Genomic DNA, 17,318 nt, shown 5'->3' on the forward strand with positions numbered 1-17,318 from the left:
TCAGTCACGGTCTGGGACTGAAGGGATCTCGCCGGTCAGTTTTGCCTTTGTGTAGAGTGCAGTGTTATTTCTCATTACAAGTTATATTTTCGATTATAAAGTAAACAAGTTTGCAAACAGTTTAGGAATCGGAGAAGGAAAACATCTCCCTCAACCCCAGCACCAGGACGGGCGGCCCCTCACTCAGTCTGCCTGGCGCTCTCCAGGGCCGTCGGTTCTGGGCACTGAGCCGCTGGGACGTCTGCACTGAGCTGGGAGGCTGAAGACGTGGAGTTTGTGGTTAAGGTCACAAACTTGTAAGTTAAACAGCAAAGAGCAGCCCTCCCATCCCTGCACTAACCAGGAGCGGTTCAGGACCGCAGGACGCCGTGCTGTCGGCCGGCGCCACGGGCTGTGGCTGGGGAGCAGAAGCACAGGCCCAGACGAGGGCTGTTCTTAGCGTTCTGACAGGAACACTAGCTCCAGCCCCCCGCCCTCTGACATGAGTGTGGAGGCAGGTGACCGGTCTCGTGTGAAGGTCAGAGGCTACAAAAGGGGGAGCCTGGCTCAGTGGGGAGATATCAGCCAAAGGTACCTAAGGGGTGACATCGAGTCTTTGGGGAAAGAGCTAATGGGTTTTCATTTGTTGCAGGTGGAACAGCTGTGTATTAGGCATAAGTGTAACTGCTATTTTCGTGATTTGGGTGTCCTGTATCACAAAAGGCTAATAGGCCAATCGCCCAACCTGTGGCTATGTCACGCACTGACCATGAGGGCAGAGCGCTCCCACAGGGGGGCGTTGCTCAGTGCCGGGGTCCAGCCCCAGCGGTCCAGGGGCTCCCAAAGGTGTGGACGGAGTCGTCGCAGAATGATTTACACGGAGACGGCGTTCAGGCGGTCAGCATAGCTCTCTTTAGTCTCCGTGGATCTGCCTGTGCCTGGCTGAGGCTACAGAGATCCAGAGGCAAGCTGAGCCTTTATTTTATAGCCAGAGGTAAACAAGGTGGTGGTCACCATAGTTACAGTGTTCTTGTGAGTTTCACTTGTTTTGGCAGCACTTGCTGCACCTCCCTCAGCCCATTAACTTCCCAGATAAGCTCTAGGGAGCGACCTAAGGTCCAGCCTAATGATGCTAAGAGGACTGTGCCCTCTAAGCTGGGACTTGTTCGTGACTTTGCCAACAGGTCACAACAGGTCAGTCAGAGGCTTAACCCTATAGCCGCGCCCCCCAGCTCAGGCAGAAGCCAGGCTCATGGGGGGGGGGGGCAGGGCGAAGGACACCGACTGCCCTCAGGCAGACATCCCGGGGCTCCCGGACTTGGAGAGGGCTCCGCGGTGAGGGAGTCGCCCCGCAAGTGCACGCATCGTTCAGTATACGGGGGTGTGGCTGACGGCGTGTGGGGCTGCATCACCTGTCAGCTTGGGAGGAAACTGCAGGGCCTGGGATCCCCGCCCACGTGTTTACGGCGCGGGCCGGCCACACGGGGGCGTGGCTGGGTGAGAAGGGCAGCGGCCCGCGGCGTGCCAGGCGCCAGTGTCCACAGCGGCTCCAGCTGCCCGGCCAGGCGCGCCCGTCAGGGCCCCCGCGCCCGACCCCGCCGCCAGCGGAGCAGCTGGGCGTCTGGTCCCCGCCGTCTGTCCGCACGTCCCTTTCCTCCTCACCGGCCGGCGCTGGGGCTTCCGGTGCAGGAGGAACCGTCACACCGAGAGCCAGGCGGTCACACCCACGGGCCGCGCACACGCGCCGCGCTGCCGGCCCAGGCCCGGCGCTGTCCGTGGAGACGGCCCCGCAGGCGGAGGACCCAGGGCCCAGGCCCTGAGGGGAGAGGGTCGCCCTCCGGCAGCGGGTGGGGGCAGATGGGACCGTGGCCGGGCAAGGACTCGGGCCGCGCCCGGGGAGAGCCCCGCGGCCGGAGTCGGAGCCGTCGGGGCCAGGGGCCAGGGGTCGCCGCCCGCAGCGGGGAGCCCGGACCGCCAGCAGCCGGAACGCGGGAGGCAGGAGTCGGGCGGAGGCCACCCGGAGTTAGAGACCGACTGCAGCCGGGACCGCGCTGCCGGAAGGAGAAGAGCAGGGGACCGTCACTTCCGGGGCGTGTCTAGTGGGCGGGGCCTGCGCCCGCCCCGCCCCCAGCAGCGTGCCTGGCGGTCCTTTCCGCATCCCTCTGGCCAGCGGTCCGTCGGTTCGTCTGCTCGTCCCCGGCGCGCGAGCACGGCAGGTGCGGGCGGGGTACCCGGAGCCCCAGGAGGCGAGCCCGGGGCGGGGTCGGTGTGGGCGGGGGCTGTGTTCTCCGGGCGCAGGGGCCCCCTCCCCGAATCCGCCCCGGGCCACACAGGTCCCGCCCTCCTCCCGGCCTCAGTTTCCCTTCCCGCTCCACACGAGGACGCGGGGGTGGCTGCGTGGGACGGGGTGCCGCCCGGGCCCGCGATGCCCCCACCCCGGCCCCTTGGGACGGTTGGCCTCGGTGGCTGCGGTTTCCTTGCGCAACCTCTGCCGCCGAGTTTGCTGCATCCCGGGGTCTCGGGAGGGCGCACCAGGGACCCCGCCTGTGGTGACGGGCGCCCCCCAGCAGGGTGGGCAGGCACTCCCTTTAGGGTGCTCACTAAGGTGTTGGGGGCCTGACAGGAGCAGGAGGACTCAGTTTCCCTCTCGGTAGGGTAGGCGTCTGGGCTGCCGTAACCAGAGGGGCTGTGCAGACCCGTCCCCCTCCCCCACGGGCCAGGAAGGATCGGAGCGCCTCCATCATGGGCTGGGGAGCTGGTGGGAGCTGCACTCCGCACCCACCCATCCGCCAGCAGCCAGCGTCCGAGACCCGCGTGGTCACTGTGGTCTTCCTGGGCCTCCTGCTGGACCTCCTGGCCTTCACGCTGCTGCTGCCCCTGCTGCCCGGGCTGCTGGAGAGCCACGGCCGCGCACATGTGAGCCCTCCTCACCCTCCATCCCGAAGCCTGACCCCCACGGTGGGTGCCCACTCCCCCGCCTCTCATGCTTCCTGTCCCCCAGGACCCTCTCTATGGCTCCTGGCAGCGAGGGGTGGACTGGTTTGCTGCAGCCATCGGGGTGCCCGCAGAGAAGAGATACAACAGCGTCCTGTTCGGAGGTGTGGCCCTGAGCCCCATGCTGGGAGCCCCTGGTCCTATCTTCCTGCCCCCCCCCCCATCTTCCCTCCCTGCGCTCCCATCACCCAGGTCCTCGTTCACACCTCCTTACTCCTGGGCACCATCTGCTCCCTCTGTGTCCACTCTGTCTTGGCCACCTTGGCTTTGAGGTCCATGGCCTGGGAGTGCCGGGCCAGGTGAGCCAGACCCTTGGAGACGGAGACTGAGGTGTGGTGACCCTGACTTCTGTCGCCTTCAGGTCTGATTGGCTCACTCTTCTCAGTCCTGCAGTTCCTCTCGGCACCGCTCACGGGGGCCGTCTCCGACTGCCTGGGGAGGCGCCCAGTGATGCTGCTGTCGCTGGTACGGGGTCCCCTGGGGTGGTACTGAGGGGCCAGCAGCTCCTGTGTCTAAGCCAGGCTGTCCCACAGCCGTTTCTGCCACCCAGCGGACGTTGGGGACACAAGGGCCCTTGGGTGCTGCAGAACAGGGCAGGGACCCAGGGGTGCTGGTGGCCCCAGTCACTCCTGGCCTGAAGTGACCACGCCTACCCTGGGCTCCTGCCCCGAGGCAGGCAGGTCTGGCCACCTCTTATGCTGTGTGGGCTGCGTCCGAGAGCTTCGCAGCCTTCCTGGCCTCCAGGGTGATTGGCGGCATCAGCAAGGGGAACGTCAGTCTCTCCACGGCCATCGTTGCCGACCTGGGCTCTCCGCCCGCCCGAAGCAGAGGCATGGTGGGTGCACGGGCTGGGGGTCGCGGGCCCGGAGGGGCTCCGGGGCCTGGTCGCCCTCCTAACTCAGGTGGCTTCTCCCCAGGCAGTCATCGGAGTGGCCTTCTCGCTGGGCTTCACGCTGGGCCCCATGCTGGGCGCCTGCCTCCCTTTGCGGATGGCACCCTGGCTCGCCCTGCTCTTCGCTGTCTCGGACCTACTATTTCTCTTCTGCTTCCTGCCGGAGACGCTGCCCCCAGAGAAGCGGGTACGGAGGAACCCAGAAACCTACAGGTCCCGGACCCGGGGGTTCGGTTCCCTGGGCATGTAGGGAGCCTGTCGCGGGTGCCGGTCCTGGGTGCCAGGGGAGGCCAGACAGTCCTCTCCTGGTGTCCAGAGGCTCTTGGGGACACAGTGCCTCCCCGGGTCTCTATGTTTCCCAGCCCCTGCCTCTAAGGCCTGGTAGGTGGGAGGAGCCAGGCGGCTGCCCCCCAGGCCCCCAGTAGCCTCTCCAGTTCTGCCCCCCCAGGCTCCCTCCCCCACCCTGGGCTTCCGAGCTGCCGCCCACTTGCTCAGTCCCTTGGCCCTGCTGCGCTTCTCCGCTGTGGCCCATGGCCAGGACCCGCCCGCTGGAGACAGTAAGGAGTGGCCCCTCGTGAGGGTGGAGCTCCGCCGGCTACTGTTGGGCGGCGGACCCCTCATGCCCTTGCCCCGCCGCCCCCCAGGGCTCAGCCACCTGCGCCGCCTGGGCCTGGTCTACTTCCTCTACCTCTTCCTGTTCTCGGGCCTGGAGTACACGCTGAGCTTCCTCACCCACCAGCGCTTCCAGTTCAGCAGGTGGGAGTGCGGGCCCTACAGGGACCCCATCCAGGGACGCCCTGCCCTCTCCCCATCCCCTGGGCCCAGCCTAGGAACCTGGGGCGGGCAGGGGTTGTCAGCGAGTCCCCTGGCGCCGCTTGGCAGAGCAGGGGCGCAGCCGGCCAGCAGGGCCGGGCACTAAGGTTCCCGCCCTCCCAGCCTGCAGCAGGGAAAGATGTTTTTCTTCATCGGCCTCACCATGGCCACCATCCAGGGCACCTATGCCCGGCGGATTAGCCCCGGCGGGGAAATTGCAGCTGTGAAACGGGTATGGGGTGCCCCTGGTGGGGGTGGGGGTGGTCTCCTGAGCTCTGCTGGAAGCAGCAGGAGTGGGGCCTGAGGTCCATTATGTCCCGCTGCAGGCCATCCTGCTGCTGGTCCCCGCCTTCCTCCTCATCGGCTGGGGGCGCTCGCTGCCTGTGCTGGGCCTGGGGCTGCTGCTCTACTCCTTCGGTGAGTGGGCCTGCCAGGGCCAGAGGGGCGTGGCGGGGCTGGTGGCCAGATCCCTCCAGGTTATGAGCCCTCTCCCCTCTGGGGTGACGGTGCCTCGCTCATGTCCCCCATCAGCTGCCGCTGTCGTGGTGCCCTGTCTGTCCTCCGTGGTCGCCGGCTATGGTGAGAAGCCCTTCCTAACAAGGCCACCGGGGAGGAGGCAGCAGCCAGCAGGCACCTGAGGGCCCCTTCTCTCCTCCAGGCTCGCCTGGGCAGAAGGGCACCATCATGGGGACGCTGCGGAGCCTGGGTGCCCTGGCCAGGGCATTGGGGCCCACGGTGGCCGCCTCAGGTGAGGCTGTGGGACAGCACGTGATGTGCCCTGGGGAGCCAGGCCTCGAGGGCTGCTGGGCCCTGATGGGGCCTCCCTCAGCGGCCTGCATCTGCTCCTGCCTCCTCCGTTCTGGCACTTGGGGCGGGGGCGGGGGGCCCACGTCATCGCTTGGCTGTCTCCCTCCAGTGTACTGGCTGACGGGCGCCCTGGCCTGCTTCACCGTGTGCTCGGGGCTCTTCCTGCTCCCCTTCCTCCTCCTGCGGCCCCTGCGACCTCCAGCACGGACACTCAAGGAGGAGTAGCAGAGCCAGCCCAGCCCAGGCGGAAGGAGCCGAGGCAGGAAGTCAGAGGCCACCCCGCCTGCTGGCCCGCCTCCTCCCTTCCTCCTGGGGCCCAGGCAGGAATCCCGAGGCCTGCAGCCCAGGGGGCGCTCGCAGCTCTCCTCCTGCTGGACTGGACGGCCCTGCCTGGTGCCCACAGAGCCGGGTCAGGGACTCCAGATCTTTCCAGGCTTCCGGCTTGTTTTTCACTCTGTGGAGAATCAGCCAGGCGTCTGGATGACAAAATAAAGCAGCTGTTTTATACCAAGTGCCTCCTCCCAGTACACGGCGTCCCTCAGCCTCCACCACACTCTGGGGCCCCAGGCCCCGCAGCAGCAGCTCCACTGACCACACGCGGTTCCCTCCTGCACGGGGGTGGGGGAGGGGGGGAGTCAGGTGCAGGACCCTCCCAGACGGTCAGCACTGGCAGGTGACACCTGGCAGATGGAGGAGGAGGGAGCCTTCTGCTGGGCTGCCCCCGTCACAGATCGTGGCCCCACCTGCCTGCTCAGCCCCAGCCAGGCTGACTCCAGGGTCCACTGACTGGAGAGGACACGGGACTCAGCGGTCCGAGGGCCGTGCCCAGCAGCCCCAGGGAGGAACAGGCTGAAGGGGCAGGGCAGCTCTGGGTTAGAACGTCCTCCCAGTCCAAAATGGCAAATGGTGTCTCAAGAAATAAGACACTTTGGGGAAGAGACAAACTCCTGGAAGTCCTATTTTAAAGAAAAAGAAAAGGGATTAAAATGTAAAACTGCTCCCCAGGTTCAGACAGGATACGGCTTGAAGAACTTTATTTGTGAGTAAAACATGTTACAATGAAGAAAGGACACAGGGCCTGCCCTCCTGAGCCTGTGTCCCTGTCTGTGGCTAAACTTCATGTTGTGATACAAAGAGTTAAAAGAAACTACAAAAGTGAATTAGTCATTGCGTGTGTGGGGTAGAGGGAGGGTCAGGGAAGAGTCTGTTAACGCGAGGAGGGTGGTGGGGAGGCGGAACACACTTGGCAACAAATTGACACAGAAGCAGCTGCTCGCCTGTTAGCTCCAAGCGGAGGTCAGCGCCATGCAGCCGGCCTCCGTCCTGCATGGGTGCTCGGTTTTGGGGACCTGAGCCCACCTCCAGCTCCAGATCCACCACGGCCCTCCCGCCTTCCCAGGGGCTTGTCTAGGGTGGGCAGGCTGGCACCCAGCAGCTCCTGGAACAGGCGCCCTCGAGGAGCCCACATGGCCAGCTGCCAGCCAGCAGCTCCCTGCTGCCTCCCAGGGGGTGGAGGTGAGTGCAGGTGAGCGAGGGCAAGTAGCTCCATGAGTGCCGGCTCGGGCTCGGGAGCAGCGGGGGCCACCAGGGCCGACTTCCGGGAAGAGCAGACCCTGCTCTGAAACCTGCCCCCACCCCGGTGCGCGGGGCTCCGCCGCAGGCCTAGAGAAACGAAAGCGAGCGTCGCCGTTCCCGTTCACAGCAACGCAGAACTGCCAATACACTGAAGAGAACGCTAGAAGAGACTTCTCACTGAGGTGCCCTCCCGAGGACAGGCCTGGAGAGACCCCAGTGATAAGACTGAGCCCTGGACCGGGTGCTGCCGGGGGGTGACTGGGTAACCATGCATAGGTTGCCAGGGTATACAGGCCAGGCTGCTGCGGGGTCCCCACGCCGCCTGAGGCCACCACAGCGCCCTGGCCGCTGGCAGGCACAGGGTGCTGGCACAAGACCGAGGCTGTGTGTTTTCAGACAGAGTGAGATCGCTGAGCAGGTAAGGCCAGCAGGGAGCTAGGAGTCTGAGTCAGTCACCTGAGACCTGGGGGGAGGGGAGCCTAGCAGGGACGGAGCGTGGGTTACTGGATGACAGAAGGAGAGCAAGAGAGGTCAGGGCCAGAGCCGGCAGGGCCTCTGTGCAGCCAGACCCTGCCCGGACGCCCCAGGGAAGGACCCGAGGAGCAGACAGACGGGCACAGAGGCGGACACAGGGCCAAGCCTCCCTGGACCTGAGGGGAGGCCGTGCGAACACAGGTGAGCTCTGGTCTGCACGGGCTTGGGCGGCGGGGAGCGCTAGCTGCGCGGAGGGGGCTTTGCATTCCATGACACGGGAGACAACACGAGACAGCGGTGCGCGCAGGACGGGCCTTCAGGAGTCGCTCTTCTTCTTGCTCTTCTTCAGGAAGGAGGGGGTGCGGAACTTCTTCTTCTTTTTGGAAGGGGACTTGCCAGGAGACCCATCGCTGCCTGGGTCTGCGGCAGCCCCCTCAGCCGCCGGGGCCGGGGCCGGCTCAGGACTGGCCACCGTGGAGGGCCTGGCGGGGCTGGAAGGGCCACGGGCTTCGCCCAGCCCCTCGTCCTCCTCCTTGTCCAATGTCGGGAAGCCAGGCGCTTCTGAAGGCTCATCGGGGGACAGGTCAGGGAGAGTGGGCTTAAAGGTGGCAGCATCACTGTCGTCTCCAAAAACAGCATCTTCTAGGTCTAGTGGGCGGGCAGGAGAGACGGGGTTAAAGGGCAACTGCCCAGCCCTCAGAGAGGGACCTCAAGGTGGGCTGCGTCCTGCACAGAAACTGCTCTGTAAGGACACCAGGGCCTTCTACCAAGACAAGGATAAGGAACTTCAAATCGTGTCACTACTTCAGGGCTGGATGGAGCCCATTGTACCAAACACAGACTCCATCTTAAGGAGGGGGGGGTATGGGGGGGAGTGGGGGGGCCCGGCTCCCTCTCCTGGAAGCGTGCCCTGCGAGCAGGGGACATTTTCAGTGCAGTGTCCTCCTAACACCCGTGAGACGAGGTCTGCTCTAGGCCCCTAGGGCACCTCAGTAGCCCTGAAATTAAGCCTACATTTGGGTCCACACACCTGGTTTCCCCCAAGGGAGCCACGGATAACATGGCAGCCCCTGGACGCACAAGTTAATAACTCTCGACCTTGTGCATCAGCATCAAATACACTGAGCCTAGCTTAGAGGAAGACATGAACCATCAGGCTAGGGAGAGGGGCAAAGCAAGCCGTTTCACCACCAGGAAACAGAGTACGCTTGTCTTCGGGAGCCTAAGGGCTGGTCTGTGGGGAAGATTCCCATCTCCAGGTTGGGGTGGGGGAGACCAGGTGAGCAGATTTTCTACAAACAGCCTACGAGGTTACGAGCGACTGGCAGGTGAGGAGCACCAAACCTGTTCATCCACCAACAGTCAGCCGAACCTCGGGAGGCGACGAGCGGCGAGCTGAGTGCAGGGGACAAACACTGAGGGCTGGGCCCTGGGAGATGCCTGCCCGGGATCACGGCCGGGGCAGGGGGAAGTGAGGCATGTCCGCACAGCGGGCAGAGGTGGCCTGTGGATGCCCAGGGGAACCTTTATCATTGGACCAAATGTCCTCCTAAAAAACAGCACTGCCCTGGCCGAGGTGGCTCAGTGGACAGAGAGTCAGCCTGCAGACTGAAGGGTCCCAGGTTTGATTCAGGTCGAGGGCACATGCCCAGGTTGTGGGCTCGATCGCCAGTGGGGGGTGTGCAGGAGGCAGCCGATCCATGATTCTCTCTCATCACTGATGTTTCTATCGCTCTCTCCCTCTCCCTTCCTCTCTGACATCAATAAAAATATACATATTTTAAAAATAGCCCAAATGTCGCTCTTCTGCCCCCCTCACGTTAAGCTTAAGCACAAAGCTTAAGCAGGGGTTCAAACACATGCAACCACATACAGCAGGTGGCAGCCCCACCTGTCTGAGCCTCGTCTAGACTGTCTGCCCTCCTGGCACTCACGAGACCCAGAGCTCTGAGCACCGCTGTGTGGCCCCTGGGAGCCCCGAGGGCAGGCTGCCCACTGCAGCTCGCAGGTGACCGAACCCCTTCCGGGAAGGCCACTGCCCAGAATGAAGGACTGGGTACAAAAGGGGGGGCGGGGGGGAAAGACAATGTTTTTATTTTGATTGAACAGAAAACGAAACGTAGTAAGCAACAAAGAAGCAGAATGAGGAAGCGCAGAGAAGCCGGCAGTACTTACTATGGTAACAGGTACTCCTTAGCACATCCTCCTGCTTGCCACGCAGCCACAAGAAGAGAAAAGCACAGGGAGAGAATCTACGCATTCAGTCACAGCACCAGGTACAGGAGGAGAATGGCCGAGCCATTCTTGTGGACACAGAGGCACAGGCTCCCGACAGACATGGGAAGCATGATGTGTAAGACCGAGGGACAGACACGCAAGCCACGCCACAGACATGCGGTGGGTGGTCTGAGAGGCCGACGGAGGCCAGTGCTCTGCATGGACTGATAACATGGCAGTCAAATGACATCCTGTAGCTCAGACACCACAGAGGACGTTTCCGGAGGTGGAATCGAGCACAGGAAGGTTTAGGAAGTGTGCAAAGAGGGCAAAACTGACATCAGCAGTGAAGTGGGTGCCCATCCCTGAAGGCTGTCCTCCCACCCGTGACATCTCACTAACAAGCCTGTTTGGCCTCGGGTTTCCCAGGACAAGGCCAAACAGGAGCGCAAGAGGCTGGGCCCAGCAGCACCCAGCACGTGCTGTGCTGGTTCCCACGCAAAGGCACACGTCCTCACTAGTGTCAGCTGCCACTCCTTCCATTGGACAGAACACGCAGCCCACTCCCCCAGCCCCGCTGTGGACACCCATCCACGCAGTGCCATGCGCCCTCCCGCCCTGGGGCAGCCTCGCCCGCCCCGCCCAGGACTCACCTTCCTCCTGCTTGACGGGGGAGCAGGGGGCAGCAGGGGGCTCTGGAGGACTGTCTTTCTGCTCTCCAGTCTCGTCCAGACTCTCTGCAGGTGGCAGAAGGTGAGAGGGAGTGGTGAGATGCCGCCATGAGCCCACACTAGAGCCCTCCCAGGGGAGTCGGACCCCCTCTGGGACCAGCCTGAGTGAGGAGGGAGGAAGCATGTGCTGAGGAGCACTCTGCCCTTAACCAAAGGCCTGCAGGACAGAGGCGCTCACCTGCGGACCTGCCCACGCAGAACCTGCCCTGGCGCCTGGGCCTCGCCGTGAGCACTCACCTGGGGGGCCCCTGTGCTTGCGCTCCACCTCCCTGCGGTACTCCTCCAGCTCGCGGTCAGTGAGCGTGTTGAAGGGGTTGGGGCCTGTGGTGCTCACGATGACGTGGGGCTGGTACTCCTTCTCAATGATGGCCTTGGAGGCTGTCACCAGCTCCCCCTGCGGACAGAAGGGGTGCTGGGTCTGCAGAAGCCCTGCCCAGGACCTCCTCCTCCCCGGCCGGGCTGCAGGCAGGGTGGGGCGGGCAGCTCTCCAGGGGCACAAAGACATCCCTGAGGGTTAGGCTGAGCTACAGCCTTCAGGGGCAGAAGACAGAGACACACGATTTTGATGCAACAAAATAAATGTAACAGGAGAAAAGAACCCTAGAAAGCCCTCAGGTTTCAGAAGCAAAGGCAGCGAAGTGCAGATGGAGCACACAGAGCACCTCGAGGACAAGCCCATGTCCTCACTGACAGGCAGGAAGAGGAAATGCACAGATCACAACACTCAGGTCAGGCAGGAGAGACCTGCTTCCATCCTAGGAGCACAGGCAGCTTCTGTTCTTTTGACCTTAAGAAGAAAATGTCCCCAGGCGCCAGTATTTGGGGAATTTGGAAAACAGAATTTGTAGGAGAGAAAAGAAAGCAAAGCCTATGAAGCCCCGAGTGGCCACAGACCAGCCCCATCTGCCAGGAGGCGGCGGGCAGGCCCCGGAGGGCGGGCAGCCAGCGGGCTGAGTGTGACGCCACTGCACATTCCCTCACAGCTCTGTGCCCCGCTCAGCCTGGTCGGCCCCAAATGCTCCCCGATGTTCACCTTGGAGAAAGCTCACCGGAACTCATGCACATGCCCAGTACTTAATGAGAGCTTCCAAAAGTAACTGAAAACAGGAGAATCCAACGTCACTTTCACGCCTGCCGGTCCACCTGCGCTCTCCTCAGCGAGGGGCGAGCGTCAGAGGCAGTCAGCGTCCCTGCAGTGGGCAGTGGGCACTGGACACAGAGCCAGACCGAGGCCGGGGGACCTGGGCTGAGCGGCCCGGTCCCATGAGCTGGGTAGTGCCTGGAGTACTCCATGACTGACCGCTGACAGTGACACAGGCCCCAGGCAGAGGAAAGGGCCTGCTGGGATCAGCAGCCTGTTATCAACTTGTCATCAGGTTCAGGATGACCGGGGAGTCGGTTAGCCCTCTTTCCGACTAGCCTGACCCAACGCCGCCGGCTTTTCCTCCAGAAGCAGCCCTGCCTGGCCAAGACGGGGACTCACGTCCTCCTCTGCCACTCGAACCCTTGGCCCAAGACACGCCCTTTCCTGTCCACAGGCCTGTTACCATCTTCAAGAGGAGCCTGCTGGGCGGGCCCCTGAGGCCCACAGAGCACTTACGCTATCATCTACGCAACCTGGCTGGTGCCTGTGCGTCCTGGTAGCACTGCAGTGAGACAGGAAGGTGATGTGAGCTTTGAGAGAAACACTGTCACTCATTTCAGTCCAATGTTCAAAATCAGTAAAGGGAAAACAAAACCAGAAACTGCCACGGAGATGCTTCCTGTCCAGACCCCCTGCCCTCAGGTGCCGCACAGCTGGTTCCCGCCCGCTGGCAGGGGCTCCCTCCTCAGTGAGGCCAAGCTGGAGCTAGGAAAAGGGCGATGCCTGAGCCGCAGAGACAGACAGGCCCTGTGGGGAGCAGCCCGAGAAGTCGGGGCTGAAGGGGCAGCTCCCTCCAGCAGCCCATGTGGGGGCGCTTGCTGTGCTCCTCCCATTTGGCCCCACCAGGGCTCTAAGCCTGTTCCTCCTGGCACTGGGCTGAGGCATCAGGTTTTCATCTGAAAAATCTACACAGATTTGAATTTATATTCCTTTTTTTGTTTGTTAATCCTCACCCGAGGGTACTTTTCCCACTGATTTTCAGAGAGTGGAAGGAAGGGAGGGAGGGGAAGAGAGAGAAACATTGATGTGAGAGAGGTGCCCTGACCAAGGCTGAGAATCGAACCTGCAATCCAGGGAATTGAACCCACACGTGCAAGCAGGTGCTCCAGCTACTGAGCCACCAGGCCAGGGCTAAATGTACATCTTAGTGCAGGGCCTGCACACACTAGGTGCTTACCACCAAGTGCACACAGGTGCGGCAGAGCAGCAAGTCTGGGCTGCACACCAGAGGGCGGCAGGACAGGACTAAGTGCAAATCTTCACACCCATCTCTAACGACTCAGTTCCCTGGGAATCCCATCCAGGTGGCAGAGTGACATCCAGCCACACACTGGCTGCACAGTGCTGAGTCCAGAGAGCCCTGGCTGGGCTTCCTGTCCCTTTGGGCGCCGGAGCACGGGGTGTGGCTGGCGACTCGCTGCCCCTTCTGCCAGAAGACAAAGGAGAGATGGAAGCAAAAGAAAGTCCTTCCAGAAAAGCCCCAACTTCCTTAGTCCCAAACGCCCGTTCCTCAACCTCTCGACCGGGAAGCGAGTCTCTGCACGCCTGCCTTACGGGGAAGAGGACGTGTTTAGGACACTGACACACAGTCCTTTTCACTTGCTCAAGAGGGTCAACCTGCCAGTGAGCAGCGCCACCTCTGGGAGCACCGTGGTCTGTGCTTTGTGGTCCGCACACAAAGACGTGGCCACCACCCCAGTCAAGGACAGAGGAGTCAAAGCACATTCTCACCATCAAAACGAAACATGCTGTCACGGGAAAAAGAGCAAGGCTGCGAATGTGAGTGCCCGGAAGAGGGGGCGGGGAAAACAAGCTGGCCAGGAACCTGCACAGGGCACCACCTCCCTGGGCTCGGAGCCGAGTGGCTTTCTCTGCCGATCCTGCCTGGACACGGCGCTCACAGGGTCTAGTCTGGTGCTCGCACAGCCAGCTGGAGGGGCCCGTGGCTACGCTCCATGAAACATCCTCACAGGGAACGGGGATGCACCCCCAAGCTGAGCACTGCTGGACAGAGCCAAACAGAACTGCGACGGATGAGGAACTGCCAGAGCAGCAGCCTTACACAGCGGACGGTCTCCCTTCCAGGCAGGCAGCCCTAACGACACAAACAGGAGCCACTAAATGCAATCGAAGCCAGAGAGCTTGTCCAAACCTGCTCTGCTCCACAAGCCCCCGGGGCTCATGGACTTCACACACCTACACACCCGAGAGAAAAGAATGACAAACTAAGGTCACATGGGATGGAAGCACGAAAAACAAGCCAGTGGGGCAGGAGGCCATCTCTCCCACGCTCTGCGAGGCTCCTCCAAGAACGGTCGCTGGACAAGGGAAAACAGGACCCGCTGAAACAACACATAAATATGCAAAATAATGCCGTTAGCGAGGGTTCCAGACAGGAATACAGAGCCCTTGGTGCAAGCCTCCTTCTCTCTGCCTCCTGGGGCATGGCTAGACGACACCTGCACTCGCTGGAGGTGTGTAACTGAGACACATTTCCTCTGGACACAGGGCGAACACCTGAGGCCTCACCCTCTGCCCTCAGCACCTCAAAGCTTAGAACAGGCGAGCCTCCACCTGGCATGGGACATAGGGTGGATTTCCACCTACTGAGCACTTTAGGTATGCAGGTACACAGAGAACGGTAATTTGGGGTTTCACATTTTCACAAGTCTTTGCCCCCTTGCAACATTAAAAAAAATCTAGGATTTTTAAGGTCAAAATAAATACATTTCCTCAACCGGGCTGACCAGAGACCGCCTTGCTTTACTTCCTGCTCCCCTGAAAGGATGTCTTTCAATCGCACCCCCCATTGCACGTTCCTTACGTTTTCGGTCACAGCTGAGCAGGCAAAGGGACCAGGTCACACGGAAGCATCCGGCACTAACAGAGTCACATGCAGAACCTCTGAAAAGCACCGTCATGATGCGGAGACGCACCCACTCCTCCCAGCCGGGGCTTCCCTACAGCCCACGGCCGGCAGGACGGCACCCTCTGTCCTCTCACCAAGGAGCTAGAGCCCGTGTGCGGCTCCGTCGTAACCGGGACAATGCCGGCAGGAGCAGGCAGGTGGGGACAGGCAGGCAGGAGGCAGCGCGAGCTGACAGTAACTACGGGCAGGAGGAGTACCTTTCTAACAGGGAGAGATTTAGCTGGACTAAAGGTCTGCTCTGTGAGCTCGAGCCCTTCGATTGTCTCCGTGCAGTCAGACAGGGGTGCATCCTGCAACAGTAAACTGAGTCAGCAGAGCCCCAGGCCCAGCCTGAAGTACCGAGCGCACAGGAGGGCGCCGCTGAGAGCATGCAGCAGGGACGGCGGCGGCGCCAGGAAGGTGGTGGGGGTGGCGCTGCCACGTGCAAGCCCAGTCCCCAGGACCAGGGCCACACCTGACCAGTCAGAAGAGGCGGTGACAGTCACCTACCCTGCAGTTACGTGCGCGGTTTCAGAGGCAACTACGGACACAATTACCTTCAAGGGGCCCAGGCACTGGCCCTTTATAGAAACGCGGGTCACCGTGGGCCACAGACAGGCACCAAGCAGCGCCCTGCCGCAGGCAGCAACGTGGATGGGAATAAGCCCGCCGAGTCCCGGGGCCCAGCACTTTACACGGTGTGCAGCACTCAGACTGGGCGGTGGGTCCCCGGGCACCGTGCCACCCGCACAGGCATGCACTGCACCGAGCGCTGGAGGGGACACGCCCCGGGCGTGCTCATGCTTGGCCTACAACTCAGGGAAAAGTGCCTGTGATTTCTCATCATGAAGGTTTTTCACAAAGACTGCGTAAGAATAACAAGACTAATTCCCAGTTCTCACCTGGACGAGGCTTCTGTCCATCACTACACCACACAACACCTGCGACTGGGGGCCAGCCGTCTTAATGTCCTGCAGGTTCTGCTCTCGGATCTGAGGACGGCAACAGGAGGAACACATCAGCAGCATGCCCACACCTCGCCCGCTCGGTACTGCCTGGGTCTGAAGGGAGGAAGGGCCCATTCCTACGTCCTTCCCCTTCTGGTGACGTGGGCAAGCGCTCACTCACTCGAGGGCACACTCCCTACGTGTCCCTCTTACCGGGACACTGTGAACAGTCCAGGGTGAAGGCTGCTCACGGGCCACAAGTGCACAGCACAGGCGCACAGAGGGGCCGCAGCTGCAGTCATGGGGCAGCAGAAGTCCTCAACGCGCGCACGCGCTCTCTGCCCTGCAGCAGCCAGCACCCCGTCCACCCTCTGCAGCCTCCGCCTCCCGCACACGAGTACGCACCTTGTTCCTCATCTCCTGGACCTCTTTCGGGTTTGTGTTCAATGGAACAAACAGGTTAGGGACAGCAGAGGTGGAAGTTCTATGTCCATCCTCTTTAGTCCACTGTAATATCAAGAAGAGTTAAAATGTCAGAATTGGGACGGCAACAGGTGGCACCAAGCACCCAATCTGTCCAACTGATCTCACATCTGGTCATGCACTGAGCATCACAGAGGATGAACCAATGACCATACCCTGTGCCACCGCAGCGGCTGGAGGGGGCAGGAGCATGTCCAGACCGAAACCAGGAATGGCGGAGGCCAGAGTCGTGACGACCGGCCAGAGCCACTGAGAAAGCCCCGCTGAAATGTGGGGTCTGACAAGGACTGACGAGAGCTGAGCCTCTAACTCCCGCAGACTAGCCAGTGGGGCCCTTCAGAGCACATTGGTTCACCGCTCTGAGCATCGTCAACACCAAAGCCAGCGGGAAGCATGAGATGACAGGGTCATGGAAAGCAATGTGATGTGCTACCCAGAGGGAGGGAAGACTCGCATTGGAAGGCAAGAGTGGGCATCACCAAAGTGTTGCATTAAAATAAACTACAGCGTCAGAATGCACTGTTTGCATAGCTATTCCAACCGAAGAAAATCGTGGAATGAACGCTTAGGCACCTGGGGAAGATTTGGTGATGTCGAATATTTTATATAACTTCATACTCTGAGTGTTACAAAAATATCCCACAGGAGCTCGGAACGCTGGGATCCTTACTAGAAGGCCGTCTTAGGCAGCGGGCACACTGCCAGCACCCTGCGCCTTTCACATTTTTTTAAATTTCCAATCAGCTATGACCGTTTTCATCACATTGTAATTGGGAGGATGAGAAGGCGCTGAGCGTTAGAACAAGCCCACCTCCGAGAGCAAATGCTATTCTTTTCGGGGTGTTTTCAAGAGGCACTGAGAGAGCCATAACCGTAAGACGTGGAGAAGCCACGGAGCGATGCTCAGCCACTGCGGGGGCGCGATGGGCGTGCGCTGGGAGGTACTCACTGACGGCATCTTCAGATTAAACAACTCCAGCCTTTCATTAAAGATAATTTCCATCAAAACGGGAAAACGGCAACCTCAGGAGCGTGACACTATCACTGTAAGTGAACATACCCACCTGGGCGCAGGCACGGGCGTGTCAATCCAGAACAAGAAACACATCGCAATGCTGCCCAGGGCCTCCCTCCACACACACTGACTAACACGCCCGACTCGCTTCACACTTTTTCACGCTAAGAGTACACGTAGCTCAAAGCTGCTGCCACACACACACTTCGGGAAAACTCGGCACAGCCTCCGGCACATGTACTGACAGCAGCGGAGTCGTTCGGGCCCACTCCCCTGAACAAGCGACATCAGTAAAAACGAAACAAAGGCCACGAGAAAAGAAAAAAAGGGAGAGAGGGG

The 17,318-nt window shown here is 61.3% G+C and overlaps 2 protein-coding genes across 18 annotated transcripts in view; one reads left to right on the top strand and one right to left on the bottom strand.

Annotated features, from left to right (window-relative positions):
- The first annotated feature begins 2,065 nt into the window (after window positions 1-2,065).
- Window positions 2,066-5,996, top strand: MFSD10 (major facilitator superfamily domain containing 10). Of its 5 annotated transcripts, none has more exons than XM_059677141.1 (13): window positions 2,066-2,195; window positions 2,639-2,895; window positions 2,981-3,077; window positions 3,335-3,438; window positions 3,650-3,808; window positions 3,891-4,052; window positions 4,314-4,422; window positions 4,510-4,621; window positions 4,802-4,910; window positions 5,005-5,095; window positions 5,210-5,257; window positions 5,337-5,426; window positions 5,595-5,996. In XM_059677141.1, exons 2-13 carry the CDS (start codon window positions 2,722-2,724, stop codon window positions 5,708-5,710), a joined length of 1,371 nt encoding a protein of 456 aa, XP_059533124.1. In that variant the 5' UTR covers window positions 2,066-2,195; window positions 2,639-2,721; the 3' UTR covers window positions 5,711-5,996. The 5 variants fall into 5 exon arrangements, with proteins under 5 accessions (XP_059533124.1, XP_059533151.1, XP_059533141.1 ...); XM_059677158.1 differs by having other exon boundaries at window positions 2,090-2,195; window positions 2,700-2,895; XM_059677150.1 differs by having other exon boundaries at window positions 2,105-2,195; window positions 2,634-2,895.
- A 506-nt stretch (window positions 5,997-6,502) lies between these two features.
- The window catches only part of ADD1 (adducin 1), a 78,427-nt gene continuing 67,611 nt past the window's right edge, over window positions 6,503-17,318 (bottom strand). For 5 of the 13 annotated variants that reach the window (XM_059676886.1, XM_059676901.1, XM_059676855.1 and 2 more), the window contains 6 exons: window positions 15,887-15,988; window positions 15,437-15,526; window positions 14,753-14,845; window positions 10,720-10,876; window positions 10,405-10,488; window positions 6,503-8,182 (listed from right to left, as the gene is read on the bottom strand). In XM_059676886.1, the coding sequence (XP_059532869.1) occupies window positions 7,851-8,182; window positions 10,405-10,488; window positions 10,720-10,876; window positions 14,753-14,845; window positions 15,437-15,526; window positions 15,887-15,988 (858 nt within the window). In that variant the 3' untranslated portion in view covers window positions 6,503-7,850. Of the gene's footprint in view, window positions 8,183-9,708; window positions 9,744-10,404; window positions 10,489-10,719; window positions 10,877-14,752; window positions 14,846-15,436; window positions 15,527-15,886; window positions 15,989-17,318 lie in introns of those variants that run through there. The other 8 variants (XM_059676947.1, XM_059676922.1, XM_059676904.1 and 5 more) reach the window with 5 other exon arrangements.

The sequence above is a fragment of the Myotis daubentonii genome, chromosome 1 (genome assembly GCF_963259705.1).
Source record: "Myotis daubentonii chromosome 1, mMyoDau2.1, whole genome shotgun sequence".
Classification (NCBI taxonomy): Eukaryota; Metazoa; Chordata; class Mammalia; order Chiroptera; family Vespertilionidae; genus Myotis; species Myotis daubentonii.

Coding starts and splice junctions, on each gene's coding strand:
- MFSD10 (XM_059677141.1), top strand. CDS start 2,722: ATGGGCTGGGGAGCTGGTGGGAGCTGCACTCCGCACCCACCCATCCGC. Junction 3,078..3,334: donor CAACAGCGTCCTGTTCGGAG/GTGTGGCCCTGA, acceptor TGTCGCCTTCAG/GTCTGATTGGCTCACTCTTC. Junction 5,258..5,336: donor CTCCGTGGTCGCCGGCTATG/GTGAGAAGCCCT, acceptor TCTCTCCTCCAG/GCTCGCCTGGGCAGAAGGGC.